The sequence below is a fragment of the Panicum hallii genome, chromosome 3, assembly GCF_002211085.1.
Source record: "Panicum hallii strain FIL2 chromosome 3, PHallii_v3.1, whole genome shotgun sequence".
Lineage (NCBI taxonomy): Eukaryota > Viridiplantae > Streptophyta > Magnoliopsida > Poales > Poaceae > Panicum > Panicum hallii.
Genome location: NC_038044.1, coordinates 3,207,861 through 3,226,471, shown reverse-complemented (window position 1 = coordinate 3,226,471; position 18,611 = coordinate 3,207,861). Strand labels below are relative to the sequence as shown.

General features: G+C 43.5%; 4 protein-coding genes and 1 pseudogene across 7 annotated transcripts; 2 read left to right on the top strand and 3 right to left on the bottom strand.

The window, feature by feature from the left end:
* Positions 1-676: 676 nt before the first annotated feature.
* On the bottom strand, positions 677-2,140 carry LOC112887860 (annotated as a pseudogene).
* Positions 2,141-3,306: 1,166 nt separating this feature from the next.
* On the bottom strand, positions 3,307-5,123 carry LOC112883855 (glycine cleavage system H protein, mitochondrial-like). The gene is made up of 4 exons (XM_025949109.1): positions 4,800-5,123; positions 4,280-4,371; positions 3,786-3,956; positions 3,307-3,624 (listed from the first exon to the last, which is right to left on the bottom strand). Exons 1-4 carry the CDS (start codon positions 4,900-4,902, stop codon positions 3,505-3,507), a joined length of 486 nt encoding a protein of 161 aa, XP_025804894.1. The 5' UTR covers positions 4,903-5,123; the 3' UTR covers positions 3,307-3,504.
* Positions 5,124-5,956: 833 nt separating this feature from the next.
* On the top strand, positions 5,957-9,840 carry LOC112887766 (3'(2'),5'-bisphosphate nucleotidase). Its single transcript, XM_025954029.1, has 8 exons — positions 5,957-6,273; positions 6,796-6,871; positions 7,328-7,401; positions 7,485-7,687; positions 8,722-8,932; positions 9,070-9,168; positions 9,245-9,398; positions 9,495-9,840. The coding sequence occupies exons 1-8, from the start codon at positions 5,971-5,973 to the stop codon at positions 9,665-9,667; spliced, it is 1,293 nt and encodes a 430-aa protein (XP_025809814.1). The 5' UTR covers positions 5,957-5,970; the 3' UTR covers positions 9,668-9,840.
* Positions 9,841-10,476: 636 nt separating this feature from the next.
* On the top strand, positions 10,477-13,634 carry LOC112884814 (3'(2'),5'-bisphosphate nucleotidase-like). Of its 2 annotated transcripts, none has more exons than XM_025950399.1 (8): positions 10,477-10,658; positions 11,340-11,415; positions 11,607-11,680; positions 11,773-11,975; positions 12,565-12,775; positions 12,874-12,972; positions 13,051-13,204; positions 13,282-13,634. In XM_025950399.1, exons 1-8 carry the CDS (start codon positions 10,479-10,481, stop codon positions 13,431-13,433), a joined length of 1,149 nt encoding a protein of 382 aa, XP_025806184.1. In that variant the 5' UTR covers positions 10,477-10,478; the 3' UTR covers positions 13,434-13,634. The 2 variants fall into 2 exon arrangements, with proteins under 2 accessions (XP_025806184.1, XP_025806183.1); XM_025950398.1 differs by having other exon boundaries at positions 10,478-10,658; positions 13,279-13,634.
* An 878-nt stretch (positions 13,635-14,512) lies between these two features.
* Positions 14,513-17,885, bottom strand: LOC112884813 (2-oxoisovalerate dehydrogenase subunit alpha 2, mitochondrial-like). 3 transcript variants are annotated; one of them, XM_025950394.1, is made up of 9 exons: positions 17,514-17,885; positions 16,412-16,549; positions 16,135-16,317; positions 15,866-16,023; positions 15,686-15,785; positions 15,492-15,603; positions 15,269-15,408; positions 14,995-15,180; positions 14,513-14,886 (listed from the first exon to the last, which is right to left on the bottom strand). In XM_025950394.1, exons 1-9 carry the CDS (start codon positions 17,796-17,798, stop codon positions 14,719-14,721), a joined length of 1,470 nt encoding a protein of 489 aa, XP_025806179.1. In that variant the 5' UTR covers positions 17,799-17,885; the 3' UTR covers positions 14,513-14,718. The 3 variants fall into 3 exon arrangements, with proteins under 3 accessions (XP_025806179.1, XP_025806180.1, XP_025806182.1); XM_025950395.1 differs by lacking the exon at positions 17,514-17,885 and adding an exon at positions 16,940-17,483; XM_025950397.1 differs by lacking the exon at positions 17,514-17,885 and adding an exon at positions 16,949-17,483.
* Between the last annotated feature and the right edge of the window lie 726 nt (positions 17,886-18,611).

Sequence of the window (18,611 nt, the reverse complement as noted above, 5' to 3'; positions counted from 1 at the left end):
TTTTCGTGTCTTTTCTGGAACATGCCGAAGTTTATCATGTGTGAAATTGAATTGGCAGAGTTTCTCACTAAGGAACAGTCAATAAACAGAAGCAATAGCTCAGATTTAACTCGCTGTAGGATCCCTCCTGTTTGCCAATTTTTTGGATCATCCCCCAAACTGTGAAATCTCTCATGACTACTGCTTCCTGTTGGTAATACTCCTTTGTCTCGTGCCCACACTTCAGTCTCGCCCTTTCAGATTCTATCAATCTCCCTGCATCTCAGATGGATTTGCTGCTAGGAGTGCATGAGAAAAATCTCATCTTGGAAAATCGGTATGGCAGGTACTTCCACATGGTACATAGTGCTAGGGAAATGAGGTCTTACAGCCAGGACCAGTGACACAACAAGAGAGATTGAAATGATTCCAGGAGTAGGATTCAACGGGATTTGTTGCTATAGTGCTAGGGCTGCGTATTGCCAAGCATAGGAAACAAGTCTGACAAACACATATCATTAAAGTCTGCATGGAAATGAAGTCCTACAACCACGACGGTGACAGGAGGTAACAGAAGAGAGTTGCAACCAACAGATTCAAGGAGCAGTACAAAGTAACAAGATCTAGTGCTACAGAATAGAGTTGCAACTTGCAACCAACAGAAGACTCATGGAACAGTACATATCACAGAAGATATTCAGAGCAAATTGTCTGTCTTGTGAGGCAATCGCCAGTAGAAGTTGCCGACAAATGACGGTGTCTTCCGCCGAAGCTTTGGATGCCTCATGTTGTAGACTCCAGCTATCGCGACAAGAACTTTAGATGGTGTAAAACAGAGCATAATGGCTGCTGCCAGAGTAAAGAGCCCAAAATTGCTGTTGCTGTTGGATCCCTCCATGTTGTCAATGCATTAATCCTCTCCCCAAAGGATGCTACGTCTCCCATGACCCACTGTATCCTGCCGGCAACACTCCTTAGCCTATCATACCTCATCCTTACAAAATCAATGCTCTGAGAAGTAGGGAAGGTATCAAATTCCTCATCGAGCTCATCTGGATGTACTGTGTCTGCTAAAGATACCTTGATATCAGTGTGCGAAGGATAACTAGGCCGACACCGGTAGTTCCATATTGTAATGAAGAAGATATATAAGAGCATTGATGGGAGTATGAGCTGGTGAAACACAAGAGCTAGGAAGAAAACAGCATGTGCCAGCAAAGTGATTGCAGGATTCTGCCATGAACGACCATAGGAGAACCAGCTCCAAAATGTTATGAAGATTGAAAGGACTGACATGATTCTGTTCAAATTGACCTTGCTTTTCCTCATACTCCAAAAGTTGCTTTGTGCATCAAACATGTATTCCACGGCTTCCTTGCATAGGGGTGGATCCATCCGGCTCAGTCGGGATGCGACAATCTGGATAGTAGGGAGCCTCAAATTATCTTTCAGGATCACTGAAAGAGGGTCCTCATTGTGCATTGTTGGTAAAATCGAGGATGCATACATACGCACTGTGTTCACTAATGATCTTGTGGTAAATCTTACTGATAGGTACAGTTCACCCATTTTCTTGACCCCTGAAGGATGTAGGATGAGAAGAGGGTACCCGTGAGAATAGATCCGGCCAGGTTGGAGATTGGAAAGGCGTATCCTTACTTTCCCAATGTTGGCATCCTTGTACTTGCCTGAACTAGACTCTTACACCTGGCCATTATCAAACAGTCCAATAGTCAGGATGGTTGCTGTATCGTACACATCCCATGAGTACTGCTCATTGAATGAAGGATGGCAGTTGTTGATGATTGTATGACTTCGTACCCACTTCCGACCATATTTTGCCACACAATAGGGGTGCAGCGATAATCTCCCATTTCCTCTTCTTATAGGAGGAAGGCCTTTAGCTCCAAGAATCCAACCTCAAACAAGCCAACAAGTGGAGGATTTGAGGTTTCCTCAGCTGCTAGTCTCAAGTCGTTTCTGTACTCTCCAAAGCCATACTGGGCGTCATATCCACCATCGAGGCAGGTAGTGATATTAATCCGGCACAATGACTCAGTCAACTCATAATGATTAATGTAATGGATTATTCGTCTTCCACTTAAAGCATAGTATTCACCTAATTTCCAAATCTTTTTCATAGAAGTGATCGATGTGAATTGGATCTCTAAACTCCTATTTCTCATCCCATCAAAACTCTGGATCCCAGTGAACAAACAAAACTATTCTAAGCTTTATCTCTGAACTTTCATTCCCCAGTACAAATTACCCCTACCTTTACTACTCTTACCATCCTAAAATGTAAATATTTCTAGTCAACTGACCTTCAAGGAATAACTGCATTTACTTTATTAAACAAGTATTGTTGGATACATACAGTGCGCTCATCGATGAGTAGATATTAATACTCTTCCATATAAATTTGGCTAAATTTAATATAGTTTAGCTCAGAACAAAACTAGAAATGCTTATATTCTACGACAACTGAAGTAGTCCCTAATATGTAAAACAGAAAATCTGAACAATTGAACGCTGGATTCTGGGAGCAAGCTACGATAAGAAACCAAATTGTATGATTTTTACGAAACGTATTTGGTCGAAGCTCAATCTCTGGCGATTTGACTGACTCGAAGAGGCAGCAAAGGAGCATTATCATGGCTAAAGGTTCATCCAACAGGAGCATTATGCATGCATGGTGTCGATCAATAATACCTTGGGATCGAGCTTGCTCTCAGAGCTAGCTAGCTTAGCCTCCTCGGTCGAACGCTCGCCGCAGCAGGAACGTACGAACTCGCCCCAGAGTCGGCTCAGTCGTAGATCACTCTCGGAGCATAGATGTCTGACGGACGGATCGGGATGCGTTAATTATGTTTTATGTCGCCGTTGACCAGAGATGAAGCACGTATATATGCTTCGACATTGACAAATGACACCGGCCCGAAAGCGACAAAACCTGATGAACGAGAGTGGTTCATTAGTTGCGTTGGCTAAAAATGGCGTGTGCCAGAGAGCGTGTAGCGTGCAGCTCACGTGCACGAGCCTTGGCTAGGTCCAACGGGCAACGGCAAAAAAATGGATGAATTGAAGGATGATCGAGTGCACAACTCATGGGAAGACTAGACTGAAGAAGCTCCTTTATCTTAAAAGAAATGCCATCACCCCGAAGAAATTTGGGCTTGATGGGCCGCAGCTGCGGTCGCGATCGACAGCCATCCGATCGTGTTTGTGTGCTGCCAACAAAGTCGCATAGCTTGTCACTGTCAGCAAGTGTCACGCACATATATAGTATCATCGTGTTTGTGCAGTGACAGATAGAGTGCCAGCAGGTGAAAGAGAAACGAAAGAAGGCATGGCACACGATAAAGGTGATCGAGTGCCTTAATTTGGTTATTGCATAGAGGTTGGCGGCGTTTTGGCAAGAAATAATAAAGCAAAAAATGACTGAAACAACCAATGGAACACACTACGTTGGATCGTAAGCAGCAAGCGCAGCATGTGCGTGCGTGCATGATCCATCTGCTGGCTCTAGTGAGCGTCTTCCTCCTCGCAGTGCTTGGTGTACTTGGCGGCGTCCAGCAGGCCCTCCGCCGGGCTGCTGGGCTTCACCTTGATCATCCACCCCTCCTCGTACGGGCTTGAGTTGATCTGCATATACAATCCAGAGAGGAGTACCATGCGCATGATGGTGACATTATTGCAACAGCCATCACAAAGCATACTATTACCATCACAAGCAAGCATGGAGACAGAGAGACTACTTTGGCACCGAACAGGAAGTGGCATTGACGGCAACCGTATGTACGTACCAGGCCGGGCGTCTCCGACAGCTTGGAGTTGACCTCGACGACCTCGCCGGAGACCGGGGAGTTGACGTCGCTGGTGGCCTTCACACTCTCCACGTTGCCGAAGGATCCTCCCGCGGCGACCGTCGCGCCGGCTTCCGGCAGCTCCACGAACACCACCTCGCCAAGGTGGCTCTGCACCGAGTGAATCATCGAGGGGGTGGTTTCCGTTACGTTAAAAACATCCTCTCTCTCATGGACTAGCTAGCTAGACAGACCATATTGATTTTAACCAACCAACATATATATTTCTAAATAATTGTGTCTGCCTGTCTGTCTGTCTCTATCAAACTGAGCCTGCATCCGTCTATGATGTGACAATTCTGTCAGATTCTATATATGATGCATTGTTTACATACTGATGAGCTTTCTTCAGATCTTTTCTAGATAATAATTAATGTGCACTTTCTTCAGATAGAATTAATTGAAGAACACTGACGATGCATGAAAGTCTTCACCTGAGCATGGTCCGTGATGCCAACCGAGACGACGCCGTCCCCATGGTCCTTGAGCCACTCATGAGACGTAGTGTACGACAACCCATCATGAACTGCACAACAGCACATACCAAGCATGACCGTGTGTTAGGACATAGCTAGGAACCACCTGCATGCAGAGGCTGTGGTACGGTTACATTGCGGCATGCATTCTCGCTCGAAGACCAGCTAGCTTTCATCAGAGAGCAAGCTAAAGGTTCTAGCTAGCTAGCTACTCGATCTTTTGCAAGATCAGAGCTCTTTTGTTGCGAGTAGTTGTGACAGCAGCCACTCGATCTGAATGAACAGCTACCACATGTACATATACGAACAAATTAAGAAAAGACAAGTTAAGCTTGGCACAGTGCATGCAAGGATGTATATATAAATTGGAGATCACCAAGTATTTCTTTTTCCCCCGGAAACAGACAGAGTACCTTGATGAGTTCGATCTATATGATGATGATGACCTATAGAGAGATCGAGAGGGTACCACGCATACCTGTAGAGAAGAATCTGGAGATGGAGTAGGACGGAGCGGCAGCCCTGGCTCCGGAGAGCTTGAGCGCATTGGCTGCTGAGCTAGCCCACAGCCTGAGAGCCATCGTGTGTTGCACCAGCAACGCGAATGCGAGTGCTAGTTGGATCTTCTTCTTCTTCCCTTCTCTCTTAGCGTGCAGGATGGCCAGGCAGTAGTGATGGGCAGTGATGATGAACCAAGGGCACTGAGAGGATAGGGGTTTCTGATTGTTTGGCTCAGGAAGAAAGGGTGCGCAGGGATAGGGTTTGTATGGCCAGCCGCCGTTGCTCTTGGACGTTCATCACTGCAGTACTGTAGTGCATTTATCCCGGTACCAAAACAATGCTCGACTGCCCCTCCATTCAGTGCCGCCATATGCATGTGTCCCAAAACACTGGATTGGATTCTCGCTTTTTCCGAAACGCCAGACGGAGGATGCCACGGAACATCCTGTCTGCATCTCCGTGGAAACAGAATCCGGATTTTTAATTGTTGGCGCGAGCCTTCTTGTATATATCTGGACGGTTGCGATGATTATCAAGCGTAGCGATCTGTGTATAGAGGTGCAGTACCATTCTGTATTTTGGACGACAGGTTCGATCACACGCTTTATTTTATTTTATTACAAAAATTATGAGCTAGTTTTGGGTTTCTTTTAGAGGTGCATGCAGTGCCATCCTCTCCAAGGTGCCCCTGCCGGCCTGTAGCTCGTGCTCAGCTGCGCTCGTTTGGAGAAAGAGACGTCCAAGGGAGGATAGGCAGATCTCCTTCCTCATGGATCCGCCGGATCCTTCGTCCTTCACTTGGGAACATCTGATCATGAATCCAGCGGCTCAACTGGGTCCTTCACTTGCAAGAACACAGGAACATACATCGATCTTCATTCAAAATCGGGATCTGGTCTGTCTTGCTGCCGCCATGCTTAATTTGGACCAACCCGGAATCGACGGAGAGTCCATCCAGAAATGTGGCCCATGGACCCTGATGAAATGTACTAGTGACGACGGGCTGATGGCCCACTATAGGAGCCCATCGACCACACGGCGCGCATGCGGAATCTGATTGGGCTGGGCTGGGCTGGGCTAGATTCGTTGCTCGTCTCTCTGCTCAACAAAAGAACCTCGCCGCCAGCACACGGACAGAGAGGACCCACATGGACATGGCTGCGCGCTTGGGCCTCGTCCTCCCGCACGCGGCGCTCCTCGGCGGCTCCGCCGCTGCTTCCACCCGAGCTCTCAACCCGTCCCGTGCTCGCCTCCCTTATCCTACTCCTCCTCCTTTCCCCACCTGCTGCCGCCCCTCCTCCTCCTCCACCTACGCGGCGCGCCCCCGCTCCAGCCCCCGCTGCGGGTCGCCGCGTCTCCTGGCTGTCCGCGCCATGGCGTCGGGGAACCCCTACGCCGCCGAGCTCGCCGCGGCCAAGAAGGCCGTCACCCTCGCCGCCCACCTCTGCCAGGTGCCCCTCCCCGTCCTCCTCGTTTCTCCCCTTCTCTCTGCCTTTCGTGGGCGCGGCCCTCGCTGCTGGGCTCGTCCACACCGACTTCCCGTATCAGTGGCGGAGTGTCGGGAGGATGAAAAGTGTTGCTGGTTCGTGATTAACTGATTAACATGGTCCAGCCGCAGGCGTAATCCGCTGCTTAAGATTTCAAAAAATAAAACTTTCTGAGAACACAGAAATGGCCTGGAACCGTCTGAATTCTTGGGTTGTGCGCTCCAGGAACGGTGAAGACCCGTGCACGGTAGCGTAGCTTACACCTTACAGTTCGATATAATGCATTTCAAGGGACACCAGCTGCTGCAATGTATTCATGTTTTTAAGTTGTTGCCAAATTTGAATGCTGGTGTAGTCCTACAGGGCACGGGCTAGTATGGTCCTGGTAAAAGCCTTCAAATAGGACGATTGGGTCCCGTAATTGATTGTTTTGATTCTCGACACCGCAGTTTGAATCTATTGTATTTCTTTGTGTTTCCTCCTCAGGCAGTGCAACAGGACATTGTGCATTCAGGCATTCAGTCTAAGGCGGACAAAAGTCCTGTCACAGTGGCCGATTATGGTACATGCTGATCCTGCAAATGTATATCTGCAAGTGAATGAATTTTCTGTTTAGTAATGAACCATTGATGCTACTGAGTTGCATGCACAAGACTCCAAAACTTAAGTTGATGACCAAAAAATGGGAAACTCACTTATACTTCACCACTCATATGCATGCTTTCTTAGGTCTCAAACGTGGAATAAGGGTCGGCTGTAAGTTTTTATATGAATTGTGGCAGCTACGACTCCGTAGTAATGAGGAAAAGCAGTCCACTTAGCACCTCTGGCATGCGCTAACAAATTCACTCCAATAGCAGAAAAGCTTAAGTAATGAGGAGGGCAGATAATTCACATATAATTCAATATATGGCAGTACTAAAATCACATTTGGAGTTAGTTGAGTACCTTTTTAATGTAGAGATGTTTTTCCTCCAAACTTGCTGTTTACTTGTTACGTCTCATTTCACTCATGTAGGATCTCAAATATTGGTCAGCCTTGCCTTGAAGATGGAAGTATCACCTGGCCCGTTTTCATTGGTGGCTGAGGAGGTAACTATAAATTTTCTTTTACCTGTTTTTGTGTAGAACTCATGAATATATTTTGTAATTAACTGGCACTAATGCTTACATAGGACTCGGAAGAATTGAGAAAAGATGGCGCTGAAGAAATTTTGGAAGAAATTACTGATCTTGTGAATGACACCATCTTTGATACTGGTTCATATAACATTTCATTTACGAAGGAAGGTATTCTCTCAGCGATTGATGATGGAAAGTCCGAGGGAGGCCCATCTGGGAGACATTGGGTCCTAGATCCAATCGATGGTACTAAGGGGTGAGTTCAATAGCTTAAACCAACAGGTTCCAGATCCTTGTACTGCAATAAAATGAAAGATTTGTTGCACCATTCACCGCTCCATCTACTATAGCTTATGTAGAAATGTCATCCAGCTTCTGAAAACTAGTGTCACTGCTTTCATGTGCTCTTTTCTAATAGAATAAGGTAGCAGATACTACATTTATTTCAATTCATGGACTCGATTTTCTGGCCTATCTCTCTAATGTCTGCACACTAAGATGTGCTCATTTATTGTGATTGATTTCTTTATCACTGACATATAATGGAAACAGTAATCAATTTTTTTCAGATCTAGTTTAGATTGCACTAAAATTAGACTGTAAATTCAATATGAATAGAGTCATAGACAGATATGGCATGTGTGGACATTTTCTACACATGGACACTAGCTTTTATATAGTAAATGCCAAGTTATATTAATATGTATTCTTATTTTACTAATAATATACAAACAGCTCAGTAATTATCTATTTCATTATTTTTATGTTAGCCATAGACTAGGCACATAGAAACAGATGAGTTTGGTAAACTTAAAAATTAGTCATGGAAAACACTAAAAAATAGTACATCAAATTGTTACTTTCATAATGCTACATTGGAAAAACCTTTTTCCCCATTGACATACCATAGGACAAACAATTTCGTATGAATGATATAACATCTGACATGTCATAGCCCTAGTACCAGAACCATGAAGGCTGTGGAACCAGCAAAATTGTACCTAGTTGAATCACCAGTCTACTTAAAATGAACTACTTCTGAGCACACGTTGTGAGGTTCTCTTTCCAAATAAGAAATGTAAAGTGATGGTATACCAGTGGCTTCATTCCTATACTAGTTTCCAATAAACCATTGTGATATGTTCAGTCATAAACATGCATGGAATTGCTTCCAGTCATTCATTTTTCCTTTTTGTTTGCCTATTTGATACCACCTTTTGATACTACTGTTTATCATGCTAATAAATGCCCTTCTCTCATCCAAATTTTCTTTTTTGTAATTTGAATCAGTTTCTTAAGGGGTGACCAATATGCAATCGCACTGGCCCTGCTTGATGAAGGTAAAGTTGTTCTAGGTGTATTGGCTTGTCCAAATCTTCCTTTGTCATCAATAAGCAACCCAAATGGTAGCTCTTCGGGCCATCAAGTTGGTGCCCTTTTTTCTGCTACAATTGGTTGTGGGGCTGAAGTAGAGTCTCTAGACGGTTCTCCTCCACAAAAGGTTATAGCTCTTTTGATGTGATGCTTTTAACCTACTTCCTCCTCTCTGATGTTTATATTTTAATTTCTGTTGCTCATTTTTTGGTCTAATTTCTAATTTTAGTTTTTTTGCTGACTCCTGGCTGATTATAATTTCAGATTAGCATTTGCTCCATTGACAATCCAGTCAATGCCTCATTCTTCGAATCCTATGAAAGTGCACACTCCATGCATGATCTGACTGGCTCTATTGCAGAGGTTAGACCCGGACAATTATTTGCTTAGTCCAGGTCCACAAGAGTGCATACTTAATCCGTTGTTTGGATGCTATCAGAAACTCGGTGTCCTAGCTCCTCCAGTTAGAATTGACAGCCAAGCAAAATATGGTGCTCTGGCCCGAGGCGATGGTGCCATTTACTTGCGTTTTCCACACAAAGGTTACAAAGAGAAGATATGGGACCATGCGGCTGGCTCAATTGTCGTGACAGGTTAGTTTGAAGTTCTGTGTTTTTTTTTTCTTTTTCAAAATAACTAGTCCAAAATTTAGATTCACTCACGTTTTCTGTTGATGTTGGCTTTTACAGAAGCTGGAGGTATAGTAACAGATGCCGCTGGGAACGACTTGGATTTCTCCAAAGGGAGATTTCTTGATCTCGACACAGGCATCATCGCGACAAACAAGCAGTTGATGCCGTCACTCCTGAAGGCCGTTCAAGATGCTATTAAGGAGAAGAACCAGGCCGCCTCCCTCTTGTAGGCTGTAGCAGTCATAGTAATCAACAAAAAATGTTAGTTGCAATAATGTTTCATATTCATACTGCGTCATACATGTACCTGGCCTTTTGTTGTGACATTACAATTTCATGTTGTACCACTTGTGATGAGGCTCTTTCCTCTTGGCAATCAGATGTCTTTTTTATTACTGTTTTATGGGAAATTTTCGTTCAATTTGCTTCAGTATATGGTTCCAATTAATGTAAGTGGCTAAAATACTTCCATTTTTTTTTGCTAAAATCTTTCCAATTTTCTGGGGGCAAACTCACTCAAGCGTTTTCAAATACCCACATGTATGTTTCTTACGGTTATAATACAAATTTCTTACGGTTATAATACAACACATGTAAGTTTTATGTATTTTTCATGTTCCTTCTATGCTTATTGACCGTTCAATGTAGCTATCATTTGTTCTCTAATGACTCATTCGACATATACCACTAAGAAGTGCTCCTTGATGAATTGTGTAAAAGCTTACTCGAAGTAGTAAGAACCTAATCACCCACCTCAAGGAAAATATGATCGGTCTCAATGATAACATGCACGTGAGGGTATTTAAAAACGCATAATGCTTGCTAGAGTTGATTATAAGGAATTAAGTCATTAACGATTTTCAAAAGAAAAATATCTTGGAACTCACATGTCAATATAGATGATTTCGTACAGCTGTACTGTTTTGACTTTTGGTCCATGGAAAATTGTTTGCTAACCAAGAAAATCAAAATTCTTTTTTTAAAAAAGAAAAACTAACAACCCAGTTTGTTTCCATATATTTGATTATTGTGGCGTCACCAATGTTTGGCACGTGCGCGGTTTGTTTATTCCTTCCTGTGACTTCAGTCGCCAAGCCTACTCCGCCCGCATCCCCACTCTTCCCCACCATGTCGCAGCTTCCGGAGGTCGCCGGCAACCCGTACACCGCCGAGCTCGCCGCCGCCAAGAAGGCCGTCGCCCTCGCTGCCCGCCTCTGCCAGGTTAATTGGTTTTGATCCCACATCTTAACGCTCTGTTTTACACCGCGTCTTTTCGGGATCCGCTCGACTTGGAGTTGGATGGCACTTTGCCAGGACAGATCGCCCCCCAAGAGCACGTGGTTATTAGATTTTAGTTCAGTGAATGAGATGCAGTTAGATCGTTAGAACTTGGAACTTGCATAGGGGGAAAACAGGTCTTCAGTCTGTATTTGCCTTCTTGGAAACATGACTATGTTAGGGAGGAGAAAGATGCACAGAGATGCATGATGCCTTATTGCCCATTGCTTATGATCTTTGGCTCTTGGATGTGGTAGTTAAGTTTGCATTTGAACTTGAGAAGTCAATCTATGACTCAAAATGTGAACTCTGGAAAAAAATTAGAAATTCACTCGAGTTGCACGCTTTCTGAATTATTGTATGTTCCATTGGGGAAAAGATGGCAAGCCTTTAGGCCTAAGCCCTTCTTTCGTTGGGATGATAAATTTCATAGGGACAGGAAGATAGGCATGGATACCTTGCAAGCCGGTTCTTTTCTTGTCTTAGTTGTGATGATCAAATCGGGGTTACTCTTGAGATGGAATCTCTGACCCTAACAATTAACTGTAGCTTCTTTGGATACTTGCCGATAGCTGTTGTACTTACTTGTTTCCTCTTGCCCTGTGTTTCCTGCTGTTTCTTCAGAGAGTACAGCAGGGCATCTTGCAGTCTGATGTTCAATCGAAGGCAGACAGGACTCCAGTGACAGTTGCGGATTATGGTACATGGCGATACTTGATTTTTCTTAAAAATAATTATAGAAGAATTTGGAGAGCATGTTATTGATGTTTTGTTATTCATCAATTCTAGTTAATATGTGGAGCTCTTTGGAAGAGGAAAAATAAACATACAGCACTTTTTTGGTTCTTCTGAACTTTTGGTTTAAGTACTTTTTTTTTGTTTCATAACCAGGTTCACAAGTATTAGTAAGTCTGGTCCTGAAGAAGGAATTACCTTCTCACTCCTATTCAATGGTAGCTGAAGAGGTGACCCCCATATGCGCCCCTTTTGTTCCATTATTGTACGCAGACCACATAAGCATTTTCCTATAATAAATTGGTGAAATATATTTCTGCAGGATTCAAAAGACTTGAGAAAAGATGGTGCCCAAGAAGTTCTAGAACACATTACCAGCCTTGTAAACGAAACCATTGCAAATGATGGTTCATACAACATGTCGTTATCTAAGGAAGATGTGCTCGCTGCAATTGATGGCGGAAAATCTGAGGGAGGTCCATCTGGGCGACATTGGATACTGGACCCGATAGATGGCACTAAAGGGTGAGTTTGATAACTTACACCTACTAATTTCATGTTTTACCACTAATTATAGCTTATCCTGGCATGTAATGGATAGAACATGTACTCAGGTTCAGCAAAAGTAGGCCTTCCAAATTATATTGGCATACTGGGGTGAAGTCATCTACCATCACTTTACACTTTATCTCTGATTTCCTAGATCTCACTTAATTTAAACTAACACAATTGGAAGTCATAACATCAGATACACAGAAACAGAATTTTACATGGGAGAGCGGGGTGATATCCCATTATTTTTCTGTAAACTAGATACACTGGGCGACTTATTTATCAAATAACGATTTATATCATTTCAACTATTTGTTTTATAATACAAAATGCATCAGCTTCCCAAAGCTGAAGTTTTTATTAACACCTTGATTAACTATGAAATGCTTAAGATTAACAAAGTTGAATTTGTATTTTTAACAAATGATATTTGAAGAGATCATATAGTCATTCAATGCTTTTGTACCAATTAACGGAAAGCTACTGATAATGCAGCACCTTTGTTTACGCTGCCTTAATGTTTATTTATAATTATAATCTTTATCATGAAAATTCGATGCAGTTTCATAAGGGGGGATCAGTATGCAGTTGCACTTGGATTACTTGATGAGGGCAAAGTTGTTTTGGGTGTGTTGGGATGTCCAAATCTTCCACTGAAGTCAACAAACAAACACAATGGTGGCTCTTCTAGTGATCAAGTAGGTTCTCTATTTTTCGCTACAATTGGTTGTGGAGCCGAAGTTGAGGCCTTGGAGGGATCTGAGCCGCAAAAGGTAATTAGCGCTTTTGATTTTCTTAATGATCATAACCACTTCCTCATAAGTCCATTTCTTTCTTATTTTACCTCTTCTTTTTCTAACTTGCATTTTAGATTAGTGTCTGCTCTATCAACAATCCAGCCGATGCCTCATTCTTCGAGTCCTATGAAGCATCACACTCCAAGCGTGATTTAACTAGCTCCATTGCAGAGGTTGGTCCTTGATGACTATTTGCTTTGCCCAGAGATATCCAAATTATATAAGTAAATCCATTGTTCTTATGTTATTAGAAACTTGGTGTCCAAGCTCCTCCTGTTAGAATGGATAGCCAAGCAAAATATGGTGCTCTCGCACGTGGTGATGGTGCCATTTTTCTGCGCATTCCTCACAAAGGTTACATAGAAACAGTTTGGGACCATGCGGCTGGATCAATTATTGTCACAGGTATGATACAATATTCTATTCTAGAAAACTCTGAAAGATCCATTTCCTTATTGACCCAATCTGATGTTTTGCAGAAGCTGGTGGCATGGTAAAAGATGCCTCAGGAAATGATCTTGATTTTTCCAAAGGTAGATATCTTGATCGTGACAGAGGCATTATTGCAACAAATAAATATTTAATGCCAGTGGTTCTAAAGGCGTTTCAGGACGCTATGAAGGAGGAACAGTAGCGTGCTGTGCTTATGTAGCAATCTCTTCCAAAATTTCCTATTTGTATCACAATATCAGTTTTACACAATCTCATGTACAAAAAGGTACAACAATCACTGTTGCACGATATGCTATTATATCATGTTAATCATGTGGCAGTTACTTGTCCTTAACCTCAATAAATGGATATGAATTTATCCAATTGGGCCTACGGCTTACCATTCGTTATGTGCATTTTCCATCTTTCTAGAGAAATTCCTCGTGGAAATTGGTATTCCTGAGTTATCTTTGGGTCTACGATTGAAAATTAATTATTACATATGTGTGTGTGTGTGTGTGTTTAATACTGATTGTTAGACTGTATCTGTGCTTCCCTAGTATAAATGCACCGGCCTAGTGCCCTGTGCAGTATTAATGATAGTTATTAGGCTTAAACCTCTCTAGTATAGCGTTCACACTGTGGACCCTTGGCTCCTCAGCCTATTTATATGTAATCCCCTTTATACACCATGTATGAATACAAGTAGACAAGCTTTCACTGATTATTCAATTTTTTTAAAGAAAAGAAAGGGTAAAATATTTTTGGTACATATATATGTGTTTAATAATGATTATCATAAGCTTGCTATGATAATCGCATCAGGACAAAAGTACAGGCATAATATGGGAGATTGTGGTTCTAGTTCTGATATAGTCTACAGAACTGTGTATTTAGTAGCATGCAATATTTACCTTTAGATCAACTATTGTGCATATAGGGCCTTGAAATATGAAATTCAGATGTTCTAATTGTAAGTCTGTTATTCATTTTGTACTCCAACAATCCAATCTTTGGTTCTTCTCCTATCTCAACACATAAACAAGATATTGTCTCTTTTGCCTGTTTTGCTGTACAATGTTTTCTTTTTCCGACTCATCTTGTATAGCATCTTGTGGTCAGAGTTTTCAGAGTTTATTCTTTAGATGTCAAATTATGGAGGGCATCTGTGTGAATTCGAATAGTATCTGAACGTGGGAATTATTTGAGGTGATCTGTGTCTTTAGTTATATTTTGTGTTCGGCTTTAGCAGCTATTAAGGTATGTTGTGCATGCATGACATATCTCCTTATGACTCTATTCCACATAAATGCGAGCCACAGTACAAACATATATGAGCTTGTTGTAAACATCTGGCAGGTTGAATTATTGTTTTAGAGCCTATTGAATAAGGAGATTACTGGCTGAATCACTATATTGTTTATAATGCTATGGATCTCAATCATCACTACTTACACAATGATGTTGCTCATCTAAATCCTGGAAAACTAAACAGGTACATCAGTTGGGTAGTCTGCGGGGTGCTTCATGATTGTCTCCCGCAGCAATCGCTCTTGTTCTCGCAGGTTGGAAGGGATCTGATCATAAACATCAGTGAAAAGCTCAGCAATTGGTGGTTTTGGCATTCTTTCTGCAACCTGAATGGCTTGAAGAAGCTGCACAGAAGTTAACAGGCGGTTAAAAACGTATCACAGTGCTGTAGAAAGATGAAATCTTGGTTTTTAGACCTAGAAAGATGAATCTTTGTGCAGCAGAAATATTACCTCTTTTCTCACTCTCCTCCTTAGTTCAGATTCTTCAGCATCAGACCACCAGTCATTCCCCTGAACCCATTTTCTGTATCTGGAAATTGGATCCCTTGCTGTTCGCCAATGTTCGATCTCATCAACTGGCCTGTACTTGGTTGAATCATCAGATGTTGAGTGATGGCCGACTCTGTAAGTCAAGGCCTGAAAGTTCAATAGTCAATACTCGGATCAATTATATTATGAAATTTTGTTGTTTCAGGTAATGCAACTTGGTCGAATTATTCTGCACCTCAACTAAAATTGGTCTCCCTTCAGCTATAGCCATTTCTCGGGCAGCATGGACTGCACTGTAAACAGCAAGAGCATCATTGCCATCTACTCTGATACCACGGATCCCATAAGCCTGGCCACGGATAACCACTCCATCACCTGCATGAACACTTGATTTTAGTACGACATTCGTACCAATCACTTGTAAATGACATGGTTCACTATGATGAAACTTTTCATACTTCTGAACTGTTCAGTGGTCGGGGTGCTGATTGCCCAGCCATTGTTGCGGCAGAAGAAGACCACCGGTGCATCCATAACAGCTGCAAAGTTGAGCGCGGCATGGAAGTCTCCCTGAACATTTTTATCTGTCAGGAAGGCTGGATAAAATGTTAATGGTGAGCAACTGATTACTGATTGGTGACATTTCATCTACCTCACTTGTGCCGCCATCGCCGAAGTATGTGATGGCACATGCGTCCTTTTTATCCATCTTCAGAGAGTAGGCAGCTCCAACAGCATGAGGGAGCTGTGTTCTGACAAATAGCGAAGAAAGATAAGAATTCACTTGCCAGAATTTTCAGACATGAGAGAGATATTTCTACTTCAGACTTACGCAATAGGTGATGAGACCGTGAAATAGTTAAGACGGTTTGATCCATAGTGAATAGGCATTTGCCTCCCTTTACCATAATCCATACTGTTCCCAAAGCATTGGTTTGCAAACTCTTGCAGTGTGAAACCGCGCCACAGAAGAACACCAGGTTCCCTGTACTACATTTTGGCTCCACAGGTTCCAGAGAAGGAAAAGACAGTGGGTAAATCATTTGTATCAATAGTATTCCTAGATTAAGCTATACTATGTTGGAGTGATTGATGTTGTACCTGAGGCAGCACAATGTCGTCAATACTAAGTGCAGCAGCAGATGCTATGTTTATCGCTTCCTCACCATTGGAAGTGAGATAAAAGGAGATTCTACCCTGCCTCTGCGCTTCATAGAAGATGTTATCCATGATCTGGAGGGTGACCATCTCGATGTACATTTTCAGAGCCACCTCCTTACTGACCTGACAAGTGTGAGTAACATTAATCTTCAGAACAAAAGTCTTTCTCACAGTATGTCTCAAGGAATTTCTGAAAATGGTGCAGTGAGCAGTGTACCTCTTGGAATCTACTACCAGATATTGTTCTGCCATCATCGTCAAGAACACGATAACAGCTGATCCTTTCCCCGTGTGACTCCGGAAGGAAGTTCATTTCAGCTACAAATGAAACCTTCCCTCCAGGGAAGTCAATGGCCTGCAAAAAATTAGCAGTGCAAATTAAGCGTCACGTGTACGGACAAATTTACCTCAGCATCACTGACAGAAACCTAGTACCATTGAACTGAAAAGCACAGCAACAATAGTCTACCATTGACCTTGAAAGCAAGCAATGGACAAATTTACCCACGTTGAATACAGTTGACCACCTTGATCACGGAAAAGACAGCAGCATCAACAATTGTTTAAAACTAACAGAAATAGGGAAGACCTGGAGAGACTACTAATTTGAATTCGAAAGGGAAGGTAACATTTATTTCGAAAAGGTAAAATAAAGTTAATGTAAAACTAACATTAGTACATTATTACTTTATTAGTAGCAAGCACACGTTCCTATCTAGATTAGTATTTACAGACATCAGCTTACCGCACCTACCAAACCCATTGACCAAAAGAATCTGTCATCCTTATCAGCTTAGTTTACTGGTGGTTGTCAATTCTTTCCACAATTGTACTCTGCAACACCTTCCTCCACTTTTCACATGCCATGCTCGTGGAAAGAGTTGGCGATGATCTGATTCTGATCCACCACAAGTTGATCGATCAACGTGGACAAGTTTGGGACTGCAGGAGGAGAACGTGAAGAGTCCTAATGCAGTGGAAGAAATTGCTGAGAAGGAAAAGAAGGCGCCCGGCTACCGACAAATGACACCAAACAAGGAGCAGAAGAAGATTGGCAAAAAGATGCCCCGCTATCTTTTTCTGTACCAAAAAATCTTGTCAAACGCATATTCTAAGGCGCATCATCTTATTATAGTATCCAGGATGATCCTCCTACCTGCAATTTTGCTTAATCAAGGGGACAGCAATATTCAGAATTTGGGATTGTTAGTGCTAATCTATCCAGGTGAGACAAACTAACGGATTCCCAGGATAGAATACAGAAATCAAGAAGCATGTTACACGCCAGCCAGCGCGCGTGGGGGCCGGGGACCCATCACCTGACCGCCGCCGGCGAACCCGTTCTCCGGCTCCTCCTCGTCAGCGGCCGCGGCGGCGGCGCTGCTCTCCCCGGCGAAGCGCCGGACGGAGCAGAAGCCCCGGCGGGCGATTCTCTCCAACGGTGGCAGTGGTGGTGATCCAAGCACCGGCGGCGGCGCTGCCACCGATGAGCCCAAGAACCACGGGCTGGGTTCGCCGCCGTGGCGCGAAGGAAGCGGCGGGAGCCTCCTCGCGGCGCGGCGCGCCAGCTGGGACGACGCTCTCGCCAGCCACAGCGCCGCCATATCAGACGCTGCCGGCTGTTCCCAAGCTTGCTCTCTCAGCTAAGCTGGAATGCCCTCCAATGGTGGAACCTAGCTAGCTATAGCGCTTAGCTCCAGCGGATGTATTTATAGGTGGCCGTGTTGGAATTTGATAAAGCTAGACGACATGAGCAAGCAATGGAAGATGAGGGGGACAGAGGCACTGAGCTGGAAAGATAAGGGTGCGGAGAGGAGAGCGCGGCGGGGAGCATGGAGAGGAAGGGCAGGGAGGAGGAGCAGACGGGCACGGCTCACTGGGAGACGGAGAGCGACGACGAGCAGGTGGGCTCCCGGCCCACATGTCGGCGAGGGAGGCGGGCTAGGGGAACGGGACGCTGGAGGGTGGGGCCGGGACGGGGTTGATGAGCATGGGCGGGAGTGGTAACAGAGAGCGACGTCAGCTCCATCCTGGTAGGTTGGAGCTGAGGCAGGAGAGGGACCGGTGACAAGGCATGCTCATGAACAATGTGCTGTGAATACTATGATGTAGGGTATTTGAGAGTGAAAGAAAAGGGGAAAAAAGGACCATACAAAGAAATCAGTATTTTTCCAACCAGAGGAAAAAAATTTCATTTTAAAGAAGGACAAGAGTTTTGCGGCGAGTTTTATTCGACGAAAAAGAGGGAAAAGAAGGCAGGGATGGTGACATGGTGCAACCTCCTACGGCCAAGCTAAGAGAGAAAATTAATCTTCCTGCTTTGTCTAAGTAAACCAAAGTTAATATTCTTGTTCCGCCAAGGATTTTTTTACTTCGGAACAAAAAAATATTTTTTTTACTTTTTAATAAAATATTTA

Coding starts and splice junctions, on each gene's coding strand:
- LOC112884813 (XM_025950394.1), bottom strand. CDS start 17,798: ATGGCGGCGCTGTGGCTGGCGAGAGCGTCGTCCCAGCTGGCGCGCCGC. Junction 16,318..16,411: donor CTGGTAGTAGATTCCAAGAG/GTACACTGCTCA, acceptor CACACTTGTCAG/GTCAGTAAGGAGGTGGCTCT. Junction 15,786..15,865: donor ACGGTCTCATCACCTATTGC/GTAAGTCTGAAG, acceptor GCTATTTGTCAG/AACACAGCTCCCTCATGCTG.
- LOC112883855 (XM_025949109.1), bottom strand. CDS start 4,902: ATGGCTCTCAGGCTGTGGGCTAGCTCAGCAGCCAATGCGCTCAAGCTC. Junction 3,957..4,279: donor GCATCACGGACCATGCTCAG/GTGAAGACTTTC, acceptor CACTCGGTGCAG/AGCCACCTTGGCGAGGTGGT. Junction 3,625..3,785: donor TGTCGGAGACGCCCGGCCTG/GTACGTACATAC, acceptor TTGTATATGCAG/ATCAACTCAAGCCCGTACGA.
- LOC112884814 (XM_025950398.1), top strand. CDS start 10,479: ATGTTTGGCACGTGCGCGGTTTGTTTATTCCTTCCTGTGACTTCAGTC. Junction 11,416..11,606: donor AGTGACAGTTGCGGATTATG/GTACATGGCGAT, acceptor TTTCATAACCAG/GTTCACAAGTATTAGTAAGT. Junction 12,776..12,873: donor AGGGATCTGAGCCGCAAAAG/GTAATTAGCGCT, acceptor CTTGCATTTTAG/ATTAGTGTCTGCTCTATCAA.
- LOC112887766 (XM_025954029.1), top strand. CDS start 5,971: ATGGACATGGCTGCGCGCTTGGGCCTCGTCCTCCCGCACGCGGCGCTC. Junction 8,933..9,069: donor ACGGTTCTCCTCCACAAAAG/GTTATAGCTCTT, acceptor TTATAATTTCAG/ATTAGCATTTGCTCCATTGA. Junction 9,169..9,244: donor TGACTGGCTCTATTGCAGAG/GTTAGACCCGGA, acceptor GGATGCTATCAG/AAACTCGGTGTCCTAGCTCC.